This window comes from Cajanus cajan, chromosome 8 (assembly GCF_000230855.2).
Source record: "Cajanus cajan strain Asha chromosome 8, NIPB_CcT2T_4, whole genome shotgun sequence".
In the NCBI taxonomy this organism is placed as follows: Eukaryota; Viridiplantae; Streptophyta; class Magnoliopsida; order Fabales; family Fabaceae; genus Cajanus; species Cajanus cajan.
The window spans coordinates 33066932-33086321 of NC_138524.1; the positions used below are offsets into that span (position 1 = coordinate 33066932).

The window sequence follows — 19390 nt, forward strand, 5'->3', positions numbered from 1 at the left end:
TGGACATTTCTTGAACTTTCATCTATTAAAAAAAGTGAAATAAGATATAATCCATAATTAAAAATATCAAATGAAATATAATTATTATAAGATAAAATAATTTATTACATCAACTTCCGTGGAAGCCTCATTTATCCATTCTCCATTATTGCTCATATGAGTCATTCACCACAACTCTAGAAAATTAGGCTCTTTTTTAGTTTCAGGATGTGACACCCTTCTACCCCATAATAGATAAGTAACAACAATAAGAATAATTCAATAAATATAACATCAAGAAGGGTCCACATATTTTAATAAAAACTCATAGGTTCACAAGTCTTGAAATAAATAGAAATAATAATAATAATAATAATAATAATAATAATAATAAAGTTTTACTCTTAAAAGAAAATTATCAAGGTCTCTAAAGAAAAATGAAAGGGATCCAGAATTTACAAATATAAGGTGAATATAAAACTCTTAAAAATAAGTCTCCTCAAACGACAAATAACAATTCATAACTAAAGCATCCTAAATTCATGCCCCAATGTCACATCCTATCAGAACAGAACCCTTTCCCTTTAGAACTCAACACTATGAGTGCCTTCATCTTCACCTAAAAGAAAACCACATAAAAACAGGACGGTGAGAGATAGATAACATCATATATGAACATAGAGCTACCCAATTCCCACCCCACACCATGCACCAAAATATCATCATTAACTATAAACAACAAATACATCTCATATAATTACCAAACATCATTTTTTTTCAATCATACAAGCTTTCATACACATGCTCACTATATGCTCATACACATCTCCTCTCCTAAGAGTCTCAACTTGGCAATCCGCACAATGGGCGTACCTCGTCAATTACCTTAGTTGTTGCCAATGCGGGCATACCGTTCTCACACCCTCCCAGGGCCGGTATGTTGCACGGTTAAACACCTAGCGGCCCGTGCAAAGGCAATCCACCCACCGTTAAACCCTCTGTGGCCAGTGAGCTGCGCAGTTAAACACCCAACGGCCCACGCATGGAATGCCTCCCGTCATGGTCCCCCCTGTCTCAACCCCTCTCTGGGCCCAGGGTCCAATGCAATATAGCCACGTCTGGCTTCTCAAGCACCACATGCAACTCATAAGTCTCATGCAACTCATGCATCCCACGTAACTCATAATTAATGCATCTCCATTATATAACATCATCACATGTCAATAACAATCCATGCAATATCATCCTCACATGCTAGGTACCTATCATTAAGTTATCAACATCATATACCACAAATTTCACATAATTCTTCACACACATCACAATATCTATGACATTCAGTTAATAATTTAACCATAACTCGAGATATACATATCCTTTCTAAGTGATCCCAACTCCATTAGAATCCTAACATCAATATCTAAAACTTTCATGAAGAACACAAATCCTAATAAAGTCGTTTAGGTTACCATTCAGGGCTCACAAAAATTGATGTTGTGGTTCGCACACAGATTGGAAGGCTCAAATTTCAACTCACATAACTTGATCAAATATTAATATTTTTACACGATTCTTGTGTCTAAATTGTAGCCCCAGATGTCTAGTTTCTAACAAAACAAACGGCACTCGATTTGGATAACTACACAGAAGGATATCGCAAAATTACAAACGTATGTCGGGGTCCCGACGCCCGACGCTCAAAACTGGCACTGAGCGCCCAAATCTCTGCCCAGACTCCCCTCTGTGAAATTAAACCTGCGTTTTACGAGTTTCAACAAGGTTTTTACCAATTTTCACTACTTCTACACCCCGTTGGTTCAGTTTAACTCCATTTATATTCTTCATACGTTCCAAATCAATCCATACACATCTCAAGCCTCAAAAATTGGTTTCCATTGGTTTTACAAAAAAAAATCTAAACTCTTCTTAACACATAAAATTCAAGTCATCAAATTTAAGGATAAAGAATTAACAAGAAAGCCCCAATGGAATTCAAAGACAATTCAAGAAATAAGTTCTTCCAAATGAATTAAGAATTTAGAACATCGATTGCACAGATAATCGTTCAGAATTTTAAATAGAGTTCCTAGAGGGACTTAGGGATTGCCCTCACTACCCGAACACCCCTATATTCACATATGAAGAAACCCATCTCCCCCGTACCTGGATGAGCAGAAGATGAATGGTCTTGGTGTGATCTAAGATCGTTCCTGAGTACTCTTCCTTAGAGCTCTTTGTTTCTCCTCTTTTTTTCCCTAACCCTTCAGAACGCAAATGAGGCAGATAGGGTTAACACCGCCTGACTCCTTTCTTAAAATTAATCCATTGGTTGACCAACCCATTTTCCTTCTCTTCTAACCCACTTCTAATTTTCCTCAAAATAATTAAATAAAATAAATACATGTATATTATAAAATATTTTTTCTCTATAATAATAATATATTTCTGACCCTAAATATAATAATATAATTTCAATAACAAAATATCATATAAAATCAACCTTCTCTTAAAACATATAAATATTTATTTAAAAATGCTAATAAAAATACTTATTTAATACGTACAAAATAATTGTCCAAAATAATAATTATTTAAAACGTACAAAATAATATTCCTCTATAATTATTAAAATAATTATGACCAAATACCATCTAATAATAATAATAATAATAATAACCTTTTTGAAAATTGGGGTGTTACACAGGATCTCTCTAAAAACAATTTTTCATAATCACAAATCAACATATACACAAATTAGTAACATAGAAATAATTCTTAATCAATTATATATATATATATATATATACATATATATATATATATATATATTATTTTACCGCATCATAACTAACAGCTTGAAATGACTTTCTTCCACTTCTATGATTCATGACTTGTTTTACTTTATTTATTTTATTTCTTGCACTAATGTCCTGAAATGATACAAATAGAAATATAGTTGTAAATTTTAATATTTTGAACAAACTTATTTAGAATTTTATAAATTTAACTGAAACATACCTTAAACTTGGGGCTTGAAAAATAATTTACCAAGTATTCCCATTCTTCTTCACTTACTTCTTTGGGTTTATTCTCCAAAGCTTCCTCATTTGTTTCATATTTTAAAAACTAATCATGGAGTGTTTTCCTATGACTTCTGTATAATCGTTTTGCAGTACAAATAATAACTTCTCTATTATGTTCTGTGATTTCAACATCAAAACTATCCTACAATTATCAAATTATAGTAAAAGTCATTAAATAGTTTATAAAAATATTCTATGAGCATAAAAATTTAAACAATATGAGCCAAAAAAATTACCAAAACTTTTGATACTATTTTATCTATTGTTGAGTTTGGAGTTTCCTTCCACATTGAAAGGAGCATTCTTTTGTAGAATAATAGAGATTTCAGTGACAAAATTTGCAGCTCCTGATCCAACAGCTACCATCTTATCTACTGGAATAACAACATGAAATTTACCAGTAGAGCTCTTCTTTTTCTTTTTTGCAACACTTAAACCTATGGTTCTTCCTCTTCCAGTTTTTTTTTTTGTATTTATACATTCTATCAGATCTTATATTGAAAAAAAAAACATGGTGAGTATAACATGAAATTTTAAAACAGAAGTACATATTTTTATTTATAGATTTTAAAAAAATATATTAACATAAAAAGAAAACTTAAAATAAAAAAAAGGAAATCAATTTACAAATACCTTCCTCTTGATTTGCATTTGAAGAATTTTGATCCCTTGAATTTAAATCATTATTTGACGGTGCCATACCTATAAATACAAGAAATATAAATTATACAATATTAAAGACACTTTATTGTGTAAGAGAAAAAGAGAGAACCATGAGTACTTACCGATTCTTTTCTCTTTCTTGCTCTTGCCTTATTAGAGGAAATTGTTAAGAATTTTCTGTTTAAACAATGAGGTACTTAGAAGAGGGTACTTTCTACGGTGGACAAATGAAGCAAATGGTTCACCCGTGGACTATGCAAAAATAACAATATCAGATTATAGTAGTTTTTTTTTAAAGAACTGTTTACAAATATGAGATGTAGGGGTTTTCTGTTGTAGTTATATTCCAAAAATTAAACTGGAACAAGACTTCCAATAATTGTAATAGCTAAAGCAACCCAAACTCACATGGTGATACACCTCCACATGTATAATTAATATAATGAAAGCTCAAAGACACATTGAATCACTTAATATAATTAATAAAACGGGTTTGACACAATATTTCAACTTTTTCTAAGTTTGTTGTGGGAGAGGAGGTTTGAGAGTAATAGATAACTAGCATGAGTAATGGAGATTTTTAAGGAATGAGGCAACAGTTTCTTTATAAACAAATCAAATTTTACCGCTAAAACTTAATTAGCGCCAACATAAATTTTTTATAAATAAATTAATATTTAAAACAATTTTATCATAAATTAAATTAGAATTGAAACGGTTTTTAATTTTTGGAATGAATATGTTAAATTATCGTTCAACATGAAAAATCATAAAATTATTTTTTTAACTTTAGCTATAAAAAGAATCAAGCGATTTTTACTTGTTATAGATAAATTTTTTTAATTTTTTTTATCTAATATATACTATATATGCATTTGGTATACAGGTTAAAGGACATTAAATATACACATTTTAAATATTTTAAAATACTAAAATATATTAAAATTTTAAATATAAGAAATATGTTATTTTTATAATCTAAATATATATTTTTTTATTTACTTGATTTATATACGTGATATATATTAACAAAGTTAAATTATATTTATTTTTTATCTTTTTTTAATATCAAAATTATAATTTGTAAATCTCTCAATTTTTAAATATATAATTTCAGTTCTATTTTATATTTTATTTTCAATGAAAATAAAAATTTATGATGACAATATATTATATTTGCTTTTTTTTAGGGAATTTGATTTGCTTTTAGAAAATGCTTTTTCTGAAAATATTTTCAAAATAAAGCTTAAAACTAAAATGAAAAAACTATTATTTAAAAAAATGAAAATTATGATAAAAGCAACGTTCAAATATTATGAATTACGATGAAAAATAAATTTTGATTTTTACTTAAAATTGTTTTGAATTATCATTTTACATTAGTTTTTATAATTGATTTGGCATGTTAAGGATCGAACTCGACCTTGGTTAAGAAAATGTAGTCTCAAGGTTCGGATTCGACCTTGGCATAACAAGGTTCGAACTCGACCTTGTTTAAGAAAATGTGATCTCAAGGTTCGGACTCGACCTTGGCATGTCAAGGTTCGAACTCGACCTTGGTTAAGAAAATGTAGTCTCAAGGTTCAGACTCGACCTTGATTAAGAAAATGTGATCTCAAGGTTCAGACTCGACCTTGGCAACGTAATTTGTACTTGAAGGTTCGAACTCGACCTTAACATCAAGGTTCGAACTCGACCTTGGCAAGTCGTCATGGTTAATGTGTCAATACCGAAAATGTATGGGAATGGAGTTACTTTGTTGATTATTTCTAAGGTGTGCCTCGTTAAAACCTTCCTTGGCCAAAAACCCTTTTCTTTAGTGGGAAAAAAAGGCTGAGGAGGAAAAAAAGTACATCACCTGAATTTACAAGTTAAGAGAAATAAAATCTGAGGTGGGTGACATTCCAAGTTCCGATTTTCCCTTCGGAGGGGTCTATGTTTGCCTCTCTCACCCCACCAAACAAGGTCGCCAACTTTAAATGTTTGTGGCCTGACCTTGGTCTTGCTTTCCTTGTGATTTTCTGCGAACCTGGTCACGGAAGGCAGAATGTTCCTCCATTTGGATGTACCCAGTAGCACGGGCACGGAGCTCGTCCATATCGCGAGGAGCTTCACGACATAAACTATCGACGAATGGTCCGGGCTTGAGTGCCATGAGCATGGCGTGTAGGGCGACCTCGGGATTCAGATTCTGGATCTTTACCGAGATGGCGGCGAATCATTCCATGAACGTCCGGAGTGGTTTGTCGTCACTCTGTGGAGACTGGCCAGGGCAGCTGATGTTATGTGATGAGCTCGGCTCGTCGCATACTGTGCTGTGAACAGTCTGACCAGGGTGCCAAAGCTGTCAATTGACTCGGCAGGTAGCTGGGTGTACCAGTTGAGCGCGGCCCCTTTGAGCGAGGTCGGAAAAACCCTACACAGGATAACATCTTAATTAGTGTAAAGATTTACCTGTGTGGTATACAGATCAATGTGCTCATCTGGGTTGGTCGTGTCGTCGTAACGGTCGATGTGGAGAGACTTCCACCCGAAAGGGAGAGGTGTCTACATGATGCCATCCACAAAAGGATGATGGCGGAAGGTCACCTGATTTCCCATGCCGTGGGCAGGGGCATTGCTGACGTCATGTGCCGACCTGTTCGTCGGTACGTGAGACCGATGTGTGGCAGGTCTAGGAGTTGGTACCCTAGTCGCGGCTGGCGGTTGAGAAACCGAATGGCCTTCCTCCTCATGCAGGTGACTCGGTTGAGGGGGTTGATTAGAGGGACGCCGAGGGAGTTGAGCGCGAATACACTCATTCTCGACGCGTAGTGCTGCTAGGTCAGCTTCATTAGCAGTCCGCATCGCTGCTAGGTCAGTTTCGTGCTTGGCACGCATGTTTTGCAGATCGGCGTCGTGTTGTTGCCGCATCTGTTCGACCTGGTCGATCAGTCTCCTCAATGTGGCTTCGTTATCCATGGCATCCATGTGATATAGGTCGTCTATTGTGCGTCTACTATGGCTTCTGGTGCAAACCATAAGCGTGGCCGATAAGAGTTGTCTTGATCGGCCCCACGGTGGGCGCCAAATGTTCTTACCGGAGATCTGCTATAGAGATGATCCGCCGAGTAAGATTGGTGAGCCTCCTTCGCTGGTACGTTGGTGTTCCAAGATGGGGGTGGTACCTGCAAAAGAGACTCCGATGCTAAAGTTAGGGTTTGTGGGAGTATGAGTCTCGTATAAGTAATGCACGTATCTTGGTGTGAATTAGAGTTTTGTTGGGTCGTGGGCCTGAGATCAGTTATGATTTAATTGGATAACGGACCTCGTCTTGGGCGAGGTCACCCAGCACGTATCCGAGGTCGTCTCGCGCTGTGATGCCGAGCTCGAGCTCGGTAAGATGGTACAGATAGTACACTAAGAAATACTCATATTTGGCCTCTCAAGGATTCTATTTCACAATATTTCACTTTTCAGCATGTTTTGTCCTTAATTACACAATTTTTGGGAAACTTCCCAGAAGGTCACCCATCCCTATATTACTCCAAGTCAAGCACGCTTAACTGTGGAGTTCTTATGGGATAAGCTACAGAAAGGCATATGCATATTGTTAGTATAGGTAGTACAAATTAATTCATTTAAGTCATCCTCAAATATACAATCTCATACTTATACTATCTTTGGATCCCTCTCATTTCGGTGTATCCGAACTGTTATAAAAATATAATAATATATTTAATAATTATATTACCAATAATAATAATTATATTATATTTAATTAATCTTTATTTATATATATTTACTTTTATAATTAACAATCTATTTATTTTTATTTAAAATTAATATTATGATACAATTTAAATTATCTATCATAAATTTAAAAATTTAAATAATAATTTTTATATTTCAAAATGAGAAGGGTTATAATAACACTGGTATAACTTTTACTAAGTATTACATTGTTCAATAACTTTATATTAAATGTGAATTTTGTAAATCCAACCGTTAAATTGAAAGTTCATATCACTTTATATATTTATATCAAGTTTTGTTAAAATTGAACAACAACTTGAAGGTAATCAAAGTGCTCATATTTTAATATATTTTGAAATGTATATGTTACGTCAATTTTATTTTACAAAAATGAAGTATCAAATCATCTTCAATTCATATAAAATTTTGTATATATGATCTAAGAGTAAAAAACTTTCAATCTAACGGTTGAGTTTATAAAATTCACATTTAATATAAAGTTATTGAGCGATGTAATACTTAGTAAAAGTTACACCTGTGTTATTATAACACTTCTCTTTTAAAATATTATTTTGATAAATTAAATTTTAACATTTTAAATAAATTATTAATTAACTTAATATATTTATTCATCTTAAATATAAGATATAAAATTCAAAAAATGTATTTATCCTTGTTTTATTTTCTAATTATCAACCATTAATAAAATATTAATTTAAAATCTTATTAAGTTATATCATAATATTTTTATATCAAGTTTAAAACCAGATATTAGTTATAAAATATGTTAATTTGCATTGGAATTTTATTTCAACATGAAACTTTAAAATAAATGTGCGAATAAATAAAAACTCTGTTAAAACAGTCACGTATTCTATTTGATAGAGAAAAAAGCAAGGAAACACATTGTGATGTATTAAAAACTGATCAAAAAGAACTAGAGGGTGGTTTGCCCAATTAGTTAAGGGGGAAGACTTAAGATTTTCTCCATGTAAGTATGTGTGTGGATTCGAGCTCTACTGTCAGCAATTTTAGCCTTTTTAAACAAAACAGGTGTAATTGTAATAAAAAGGAGGTGTATATATCATAAGTTAAATACTATGAACATCTATGAGTAAATTAAAATCAAAGGATAATAATTTTTTTAAAGTACTAAAAAATATTTCATTTTATAATTGTTTCACAAATTCTTACTAATTTTTGTATAAGTCAATTGCTTTTAAACAATGAAACTAGTACAATTATATCAATTGAATTGAATGATTAAGCCTAACTTTTAAAATAACAATTGAAATAAAATAAGATTCATGAAAATAATTTCAAAATATATTAGGTAAATAATTTATATATATATTAAATTAAAGACAAGGATTAAAATAATCAATGGAGTTAATGTAATATTCATTTATAAATATTTAAATAAATTATAAGTAGCAAGGTATTATTTAATTGATGTTTAAAATAAAATATTTTATAATATCTAAATGAATTGATTTTTAAGATAAACTATTATATACATATTTAATTAATATAATTTTAAAATATATATGTATAATTAGATATATTTTAAATAAATACTTTTATATTAAAAATTAATTTATCATTAAACAAAATAAAAATATTTCAAAATATGGTTGTTGTTGAATCAGTTTCCCATGGTGAGATCATATTCATATATAATAATAGAATCATGTCTCCTCAAAGAAGCGATATCTACCCCAAAGTACTACGAGCATAATCGAAGATAGATGGTATAACGTATTTTAAGTAATTGATCTCATGTGTTATTAGTGTATATATTTATATATACAGTTTATTTTATAATTTTTATTTATTAAACTAATGGAACATTAATTATATTTTATCAATTTTAGATTTGTTTGATAAATTTTTATTAATCTTTATATAAGCCAATTATTTTTAATTTAATGGAACTAACGTGTTTATATTAATTCAACTAGATGTTTAAGTCAATTTTGAAAATAATAATGAAAATAAAATAAGATTTATGAAAAGAAGTTTATTTATCTTAACAAAATTGGAAAGCACAATAAATTATGTATTTTCATATTATCTAATAATGTAATAAAATATTAAGCATGGTAAAAGAGAAATAAATTTCTCAAGAGAAAAATAAATAAATTTTCTACATAAATTATTATTTAAATTAGTCTATTTTTTTTAAAAAAGATTCAATTAAAAAGATTATTATTTAATTTTCATTTATAGCATTATGTTTCTCATTTTTTTAATACATCATGATACATTAATTATCTATTTTAAATTATATAATTTGTATTATTTTAAAAAACAAATTAATTTTATTGGGAGGGTATTGATTTTTATTTCTTATCATTAATATTTTTATCATTAAAAAAAATAATATTATATATTTTTGTATTTGCTTTCATTTAAAAGAAATATATTTTTAAATTTTTTTAAAAAATTTACATTTAGCGATCGATTTTAATTTGGTCGCGAAAATTATTATAAATAATAATTTTTTTAGCGACCGATTTTAATTTGGTCGCTAAAATTATTATAAATAATAATATTTTTTTTTATTTTTTTAGCGACCGATTTTAATTTGGTCGCTAAAATTATTATAAATAATAATATTTAATTTTTTTAGCGACCGGTTTTAATTTGGTCGCTAAAATTATTATAAATAATAATTATTTATTTATTTTTTTAGTGACCAATTTTAATTTGGTCGCTAAAATTATTATAAATAATAATATTTTATTTTTTTAGCGACCGATTTTAATTTGGTCGCTAAAATTATTATAAATAATAATTTATTTTATTTTTTTAGCGACCGATTTTAATTTGGTCGCTAAAATTATTATAAATAATAATATTTTATTTTTTTAGCGACAGATTTTAATTTAGTCGCTAAAATTTTTATAAATAATAATTTTTTTTTTTATTTTTTTAGCGACCAATTTTAATTTGGTCGCTAAAATTATTATAAACAATAACTTTTTTATTTTTTTAGCAATCGAAACCGTTCCGCGCTATTTTAATCAACAATTATTATTTTAGCGACCGATTTAGCGGCCGATTATTTGCCACTAAAAATTCGGTCGCTAAATTGGTCGCTAAATAAAATTTGCAACCAAATCAAAATCGGTCGCTAATTATGTCGCTATTAGCGACCGAAAAAAATCGGTCGCTAATTTCGGTGGCTAAATTGACTTTTTTTTGTAGTGGTTTAAGAAAAAGAAATTATGGGATATTTTGGCTGTAAATAAGTGTGGAGAAAAAAGAGACACTAAAAAAGGAGTTGAATAATGTCACTAAAATACTCACACTTTTTGCAAGACAAAGAAGTAATAGTGTTATAGTAAGAAATGAAGTTAGCACAAAAACACACAAAATGGAGGGGGGGAGGGGGTTTGAATGTGTGTGTGCGAGAACGAAGGAATTTTAAAATCGTTTTCGCAAGAGGACTCTTTTTCGTCTAATAAAAGAAATTTTATCTTGAGCACTTGAAAGCTTTGTAAGGTTGGCTCAACAAAAGATTTTCCATCTGAAGGTTTATCGTCTGCACATGGAAAATGTTTCTTAAAAAGAAAATTTTCTTTAAGATAATGTGTTATCCAAGTATATTTTTCGTCTAAAAATAGTTGTAGTGAAGACTAGTTAGTGGACGAAGTTTTCAGTATAATATAACAGCTAAATAAAGTTGCGTCTGAAAATAGATAAAGAGTGCAAAAAGTTTTATACTGGTTCGCTCAACCTGAGCTACGGCTAGTCTCTTTCAACTGAAGGATTCCACTAATCACAACGGATTACAAGTATTATCAACCACTTCTGGTTCGTCAACTTCACTCGTCGACGCTAATATTCTTAAACCACTTCTGGTTCCCCAAGTATTATCAACCACTCTTGGTTCGTCAACTTCACTTGTCGACGCTAGTATTCTTAAACCACTTCTGGTTCATCGAGTATTCTCAACCACTCCTGGTTCTCCAAGTATTCTTTCAAATAGCCTCTCTAGGCTTTACAATAGATGAATGGTTTGAGTGTGTGTATAACTCTCACAGAGAAGATAGGATGATTTCTACACTCGCTAAGGTATACAACCTTAGTTTTACAAAGATGTGTATTCTGAGTGTGTGGGTTACTCTCTCAGAGAGGATAAAATAATTTCAACATTCACTAACATAAGTTATCTTAGATTTACATAGATATACAAGACTATACAAGAAGAGATATAAGTTTGCTTTAACGCTTGTTTTTGCTTATTGCTCGTTGCTTCTTTTCTCTATTTCTTCTTGTGTTTTGTCTTGATATTTATAGCCTTGTGATAAATTTGCCGTTGTTTGAATTTGAAAGTGTTCGTTGGAGCAGAGCTTCCCGTTGGCGCATATAGCAGTTTGTTCATGGCCATATTTGTCTTTTCATTTAATGCATTTGATCTTGCATTAAATGTTTGCTTGTCGAATCTATGTTACGTGAAGTCTTTTGCGTTATTTTTTCACTTTTATGTGTGACTTCAATCATAACCTAGGTATATCTGTTCTCTTTCCGTCATTGTAGTTGCAGAGGTGTTGTCTTTTTCTGAAAAGTATGTGTACTTGCTCTGACACACGCAACTTTGACTTGTGATTCACGCTTGCCTATTTTTCTTCTTTATTTTTGCAATATTGATGACTTCGTGTGCTCTTCTTATGAGTGTAGACGATATATGATATCTCTTGTTGTGAATAGTGGACTTTAGACGCTTTTCAATATTCTTCGTCTGCGTCTAGAATTTAAGTCTTTGTCTGAGAGGTAGACTTTGACTTTTCCTTTCGTCTGGTCAGTTATGAGGATTAAATACTTTAATTCCATCTAGAACATTTTTCTGTCTTGTGTTTTCTATCGTCTGATACTTTTGTTAACCTTGACTGGTAGTGCATTAAGATTCATCTGACGTCTGTACGGACTTCATCCGGTGCTTGACCAGCTTTTATCTTGTTCTTGAATTAGCCTTGTTTGATACTTGGTTTGGCCTTTTGTTTGATACTTCAAGACTTCGACTGCTAGTAAGTTTCGTCTGGCTTTTGATAAGGTTTTAGTCTTGATGCTTGGTTAATTCGTCTGATGTTTTGTACAGCTCAGCTAGGCTTCATTTGGTTTGACCATAGTGTATGTAATGACACATACTTTGTTCTTCAGTTTTGCCTGTTCTTATATTTATCGGAAACACTAACGCACATGTTAGAAATAACAATATGCATTATATTTGTCATGTTCAAAACCTTGTTAGGAATTTCTTCGTCTGACTTAACAAACTCCCCCTTTTTGATGATGACAAATATAATCTATCAATTTGTTTCAGATACAATATAACATACATACAAGTTTTATGCATATGAACCAGTTTATCAAGTTCATGCATTACGTATCATACATATCAAGCGTTCAAGGGTTTTAAGGCTCTCCCCCTCACTTGATTATTCCCTTAGACAAGTTTTGATAGATTCTTTCTTATTTCTCCCCCTTTGTAATCATCAAAAAGAAATAGGGGTATACAAAACAACAGTTTATTGTTCACCTATCAGTTCCATTCCTAGCCTATCTCTTAGCCAGATGTATTTGTCTTCTTGAAGGGGCTTGGTAAAGATGTTTGCTAGTTTTTCTTTTGTTTTAACATATATCAGTTCGAAAGTTCCTTTTTGCACATGATCTCTAATGAAATGATGTTTGATATCTATGTGTTTAGTCCTAGAATGCAAAAAAAGATTTTTAGAGATGCTAATTGTAGCAGTGTTAACAGAGTACAAGAATACTACTCTCACAGATGTCGTAGGCTTCCAACTGATGTTTGATCAAAAGCAATTGCGTGAGGCACTGTCCTGCGATGACATACTCAGCTTCACAAGTTGATAAGGCAATCGTGCTTTGCCTTTTGCTAGTCCATGACACTAAGCATCGTCCAAGAAAATGACATCCTCCGCTAGTACTTTTTCTCTCCCATTTGTCCCCTACGTAATCTGCATCACAATATCCTAACAGAGAAAAATTTTGGCTTCTATAGAAGCTGATTCCTAGGTTAGCTTTTCCTTTAAGATATCTCAAAATACGTTTAACAGCTTGTAAATGTACCTCTTTAGGTCTTACTTGAAATCTAGCGCAGACGCAAATGCTGAACATAATGTCAAGTCTGGATGTCGTTAGATACAAGAGTGAGCCTACCATTCCTCGGTACATGGTGTTATCTACGTCTAGTAAATCTTCGTCCAGACCAAGAGTAGAAGATGGATGCATTGAAGTTTTCATTGGCTTTGCATCTTCCATCTTATACTTTTTTAGCAGCTCTTTCGTATATTTCATTTGATGAATTTTGATTCCCTCATCTGACTGGATGATTTAAAGTCCTAGAAAGAACTTCAGTTCTCTCATCATGCTCATTTCAAATTCATCCTGCATAAGCTTGGAAAGTTCTTGGCAGAGATTTTCGTTAGTAGCACCAAAAATTATGTCATCTACATAGATTTGAACAATTATGAAATCATCTTTTAGTTCTTTTCTAAACAAGGTGCTATCAATTTTTCCTCTTATGAAGTTGTTGCTTATAAGAAAAGAGCTTAGCTTATTGTACCACGCTCGTGGTGCCTATTTTAGTCCATACAAGGCTTTGTTTAATTTGAAAACATGTGATGATAGTAAATCATTTTCAAAACCAGGGGGTTGGCTTACATAAACTTCTTTCGAAATTGTTCCATATAAAAATGCGCTTTTAACGTCCATTTGATACAATTTCATGCTAGTACATGCAGTAAAAGCAAGCAATATTCTAATTGCCTCTATTCTAGCAACAGGTACAAAAGTTTCGATAATGTCAATACCTTCTTGTTGTGAGTACCCTTTTGCAACTAACCTGGCCTTGTTCCTTACTACATTTCCTGATTCGTCCAGTTTGTTTCTGTACACCCATTTTGTGCTAATGATCATTCTTTCCTTTGGTACTGGAACGAGTTTCCAGACGTCATTTTTCTACAATTAAGTGAGTTCTTCTTGCATGGCTTGAACTCAACTTTCGTCTGATAGAGCTTCGTTTGTGGCTTTTTGTTCAACCTGGGACAACAGTGCAATTTGTGTCTGTGTTTTGAATGAGCTTCTGGTCCTTACTACATCTTTTGCTTCACCAATGATCTGCTCTTATGGATGGTGATTTTTCATTTGCCAGTTTCGGTTGACCAGTTCTCTTTCTTCTCTTTCCTCCTGTTGATCTATAGTTTCTTCATACTCAGACTTCTTTGTCTGGTCTTTATTTACCTGCATGTTCTGAAAGAAGTTTCCTAGCGATGATATTTCTTTATCAGACTTGTTTTAATCAAATTTTATGTGAATAGCTTCCTCAATAGTTATAGTTCTGTTGTTGAAGACTCTATAGGCTCTTGACCTTTCAGAGTATCCAAGTAGAATACCCTCATCAGTTTTTGATTCGAATTTGCCTAAGTTATCTTTGGTGTTTAGAATGAAGCATTTGCATCTGAATGGATGAAAGTACGTAATGTTAAGTGCTTGTCCCTTCCGCAATTCATATGGAATTTTCTTCAGAATAGGCCTAATATATATTCTATTTTGAATATAGCAGGAGGTATTAATTGCTTCTGCCCAAAAGTGTTTAGGAGTTGAAAATCATTTAACAATGTTCTTGCCATTTCTTGTAAAGATCGATTCTTTCTCTCTACAACTCAATTTCTTTGTGGAGTTCTAGGTGTTGAAAAATTATGTTTGATTCCATTTTCTTCACAAAAGTTTTGAAACTGTTCGTTTTCAAATTCTCCCCCATGATCACTTCTTATAGATGCAATTGATATTCCTTTTTCGTTTTGAACCCTTTTACAAAATATATAGAATGCCTTGAAGGAATCATCCTTGTGGGTTATGAACAATACCCATTTCCATCTTGTATAGTCATCAACAATGACTAATTCATACCGTTTACCACTGACATGTGTGAGGTTAGCGGAAATACACACAGAACGGGGGGTTGAATGTGTGTGTTCAGATTCGAAGGAAAATTTTAGAGTTATGTTGCAAGAATGCTCTTGGTTGGAAAACTTAAGCAGACTTTTCTGTCTAATGATTTTTTTTTCCAGTAAAACTGATTTTCAACGTAAGAGATTAAGTAAACTAGTTTTCCGTTTGGAAAACGTTATCGTCTAGTAAAGTAGTTTTAACAAGGTCAAGTATGTTTTTGTCCAAAGCTTTGTTGAAAAACAAAATAGAACAAGAGCAAAGTAAGTAATACTGAAAAGTGAGGAGAATGCACAGACAGTTATACTGTTCACTCAATCTGAGTTACGTCCAGTTTCCTTCAGCAAAAGGGTTCCACTAATCACAAAGGATTACAAGTATTCTCAGCCACTTCTGGCTCGTCAACTAGACGCTAGTATTCTTAACGACTTCTGGTTCTCCAAGTACTCTTGACCACTCCTTGCCCGTTGGCTTCACTCACCAACGCTAGTATTCTTAACCACTTATGGTTCACAAGTATTCTTTATACCAGCCTTTTCAGGCTTTATAGCAGTTGTAGGTTTTGAGTGTGTGTATAACTCTCAGAGAGGATAGGGTAATTTCTACACCCACTAAGGTGCGTAACCTTAGTTTTTCAGAGAGAAGTGTCTGAGTGTTTGGTTACTCTCGTAGAGAGGATGAACTATTGGCAACACTCACTAAGATAAACTATCTTAATTTTTACACAGATATTTAGAAAATAGTTGATTCTTCTTGCGATATGTATTACATGTTTTTTTTTTGCTTCTCTGTTCTATATCTCCTTCTTCTTGGTCTTGATACTTATATACTTTTGATAAATCTGCCCGTTGTTTGAATTTTTATTTGTCCGTTGGAGCGTAGCTTTTTGACGTTGCAGATGGAGGCTTCGATCATGTTCATGCAGATCTTCTCATTTAATGCATTTGATCTTGCATTAAATGTTTGCTTGTATTCGTGGAATCTCTCTGTGTAGTTGATTTCTTTGATTTCTGACTTCAATCATGATCTAGGTATATTTGTACTTTCCTTTTCAGTTTAGCTGCTGCGGTGCTATCTTGTTTTGAAAAGTAGATGTCCTTTCTCTGACGCACTCAGCTTTGACTTGTGAATGCATGTTTGCCCATTTTTTTATTCACGTTGATGTCATCTTGTGTTTCTTGTATAATTTCTTTCAATGTGATTAGTCGGCTTCAGACGTGCTTCAATATTCTTGACATCGTCTAGTTACAAGATACTACGGCTGATCTTGACTACCCTTTTCATCTGAGTATGGAAGTGATAACTTCGTCTTCTAGTCTATATTGGTTCTTTCTTGTGACACCTTTACTAATCCAACACATATATTGTAGTAATGAAAACTTACAAATATTTTTTTTTTTAATTTTGGTAAAAGGGTTCACATGAGAATCTTCAACATTATTCTTCAATAACCACAATAATAAAAATGAAACACAGGAATTTACAAATTGCTTTCAAAAATAATAATTACAATTCCAAATTCATCTGAAAATCTATGTCCTAAAAATCCTCTGCCCCGATGTCACAATATCAGAGCATCCCCACAATTCAACTGTTGGCATTCTAGATGCCACTCGTAGCCGGATCTTCCTCACCTAAAACATCCACAATTTATACGGTGAGAAAAGAAAATATCTATATGCAAAACACATCCAAACACACCACAAATGTAATCTCATCATAACTTGTTACTTAATAAAATATTTACAAGCATTTATATATATATATATATATATATATATATATCATAATTTATCAATCATTCATCATCTTCACATCTCAATTCACAATTACATCAATCCATCACAATCCACATAAATCTTACAATTAACACTATGTCAAGATCACGCCACAACTGACACAAGTGATACGGGTTAATTGCCTCACTCATCCCACACCATGCCAGGGGCACGCTCGTCCTTGTAGCATCACTTACCCAAGGTTCGTCTCATCCCTGGTCATTAGTGTGAGGAACCACAATCACATTACAATCCACGCAATCTCTTGCGATTAACCCTATGCTAGGGCTGCCATATGTGACATAAGTGATGCGTGTTAATTGCCTCACTCATCCCACACCATGCCAGGGGCACGCTCGTCCTTGAAGCATCACTACTCAAGGTTCGTCTCATCCCTGGTCATTAGTGTGAGGTACCACAATCACAATCATAATCATATCCACACAACTCTCATCTCATATCTCAATTCCATATTACATACACAATTCCATATCACATACACAACAGATAAGTCCAACAAAATAAGGGTTTACACACCCCTCAAGCAATTCACATCTAGATCATCAATTCTTATCAATTAACATAACAATAACATTCATAAATTAATAAAATAATTAATAGAATTATCAATTTAATATAATTTTAACATAAACAGTAAAACCCCCAATTATTCCAAAACCTAACTCACGGGCACTTTTCTACAATTTCGTTCTCTCTCTCAGATCATCATTCTTACAAATTAAATATATATTTCTAATCCTCAACACATACAAAATCTAATAGTAACATTAATTCCTCAAACAGAAATAATCTAATTTTTCCAATATCTAACTTACAGGCACTTTTCTATAATTTCGTTCTCTCTCCCAGAACATCATTTTTACAAATAAATCATATATTTGTAATCCTAAATATATACAGAATCAAATAAGACCAACAATTCTTCAAACTAAAATAATTACAAAATTACTCATAATCCTAAGGGCTCTTCCTCTACCCAATTCCCTCATGTAACTCTACATACAAATAATTCCCCTTTCCCCTGTACCTGGATATGTAGAAGCTGAATCTAGATATGTAGAAGTTGAATCTACACTAGATCTGGTTGGTCTCCCTCGCTGGGTTCCCCTCGGTCTGAAGCAGAAAGTAGAGGAAAGAAGAGAGAGCAGAAGAAAAGAAATAAAAAAATGAGAGGTGTGCTTTTTGGGAGTGGCAGAGAGCTCAATTTATAGGCATTCTACGCCGGAACGACCCATTCTAAATCTGGAACGGCCCGTTCTGGACCCTTCAATCATGGGTAAAATTCACATCCAAAACGACCATATTTTTGGGAACGACCCGTTCCAAGCCCGTTCCCATTTAGGGTTAGAGGCAGATTTAATAGTCCGGAACGGCCCGTTCCAACTTGAGAACGACCCGTTCTGGGCTACTAACTCACACTCATTCTGGTAGTTTGGAACGGCCCGTTCCAATTCCGGAACAGCCCGTTCCAAGCTACTAAATCACCCCTATACATTTATAAAATTACCAAAATACCCTCAATAAAAAATAAAATAAAAACTGGGGTGTTACATTTCTAATGGTCACTTTATGTCGATGTCTCGGCCAATTTTGCGTCTGATGCCTTATGCTTCTACTGATAGACTTTGTATCTTGATTTTAGCCTGAATCAACCTTAGTCTTAATGTTGGCCTTTCTATCGTCTAATGTTTTGTCAAGCCAAATTATGCTTGAACATATTCCACTATCCGGACTTTTTGTTATCCGAATGAAACACTAATGCACATGTTAGTAATAACAATATGTATTATATTTGTCATATTCAAAACATTGGTGGGATTGCGGATGCGTTTCGTCTGACTTAACAAGATGTAGTCCCGGTGGGACCGAATAGATCTATGTGGAGCAGTTCAAGAGGTCTTGAGGTGGAAACATGATTTTTTATTTTTGAATGAACTTTTAACTTGTTTCCCCTTTTGACATGCTTCACATAACCTATTCATCTGGTACATAAGACTTGGTAGACCTCTTACGAGGTTATGCTTTTCAGCTTTTAGATTAATCTCAAGCTTGCATGACCAAGCTTCTTATGCCAGAGCCATTGGTTTTCATATGAGACTAGACAATCAACATTTTGATGTTCTAGGTCATTAAGCATTATTTTGTACAAGTTGT

The 19390-nt window shown here is 32.6% G+C and overlaps 1 protein-coding gene across 1 annotated transcript; it reads right to left on the minus strand.

Moving 5' to 3' along the window:
• Nucleotides 1–13220: 13220 nt before the first annotated feature.
• Nucleotides 13221–13748, minus strand: LOC145950429 (secreted RxLR effector protein 161-like). The gene has a single exon (XM_083061517.1). It carries the CDS (start codon nucleotides 13746–13748, stop codon nucleotides 13221–13223), a length of 528 nt encoding a protein of 175 aa, XP_082917643.1.
• Nucleotides 13749–19390: the final 5642 nt, after the last annotated feature.

Bases quoted from the DNA above. Each gene is read 5' to 3' on its own strand.
- LOC145950429 (XM_083061517.1), bottom strand. From the start codon at position 13,748: ATGGAAGATGCAAAGCCAATGAAAACTTCAATGCATCCATCTTCTACT.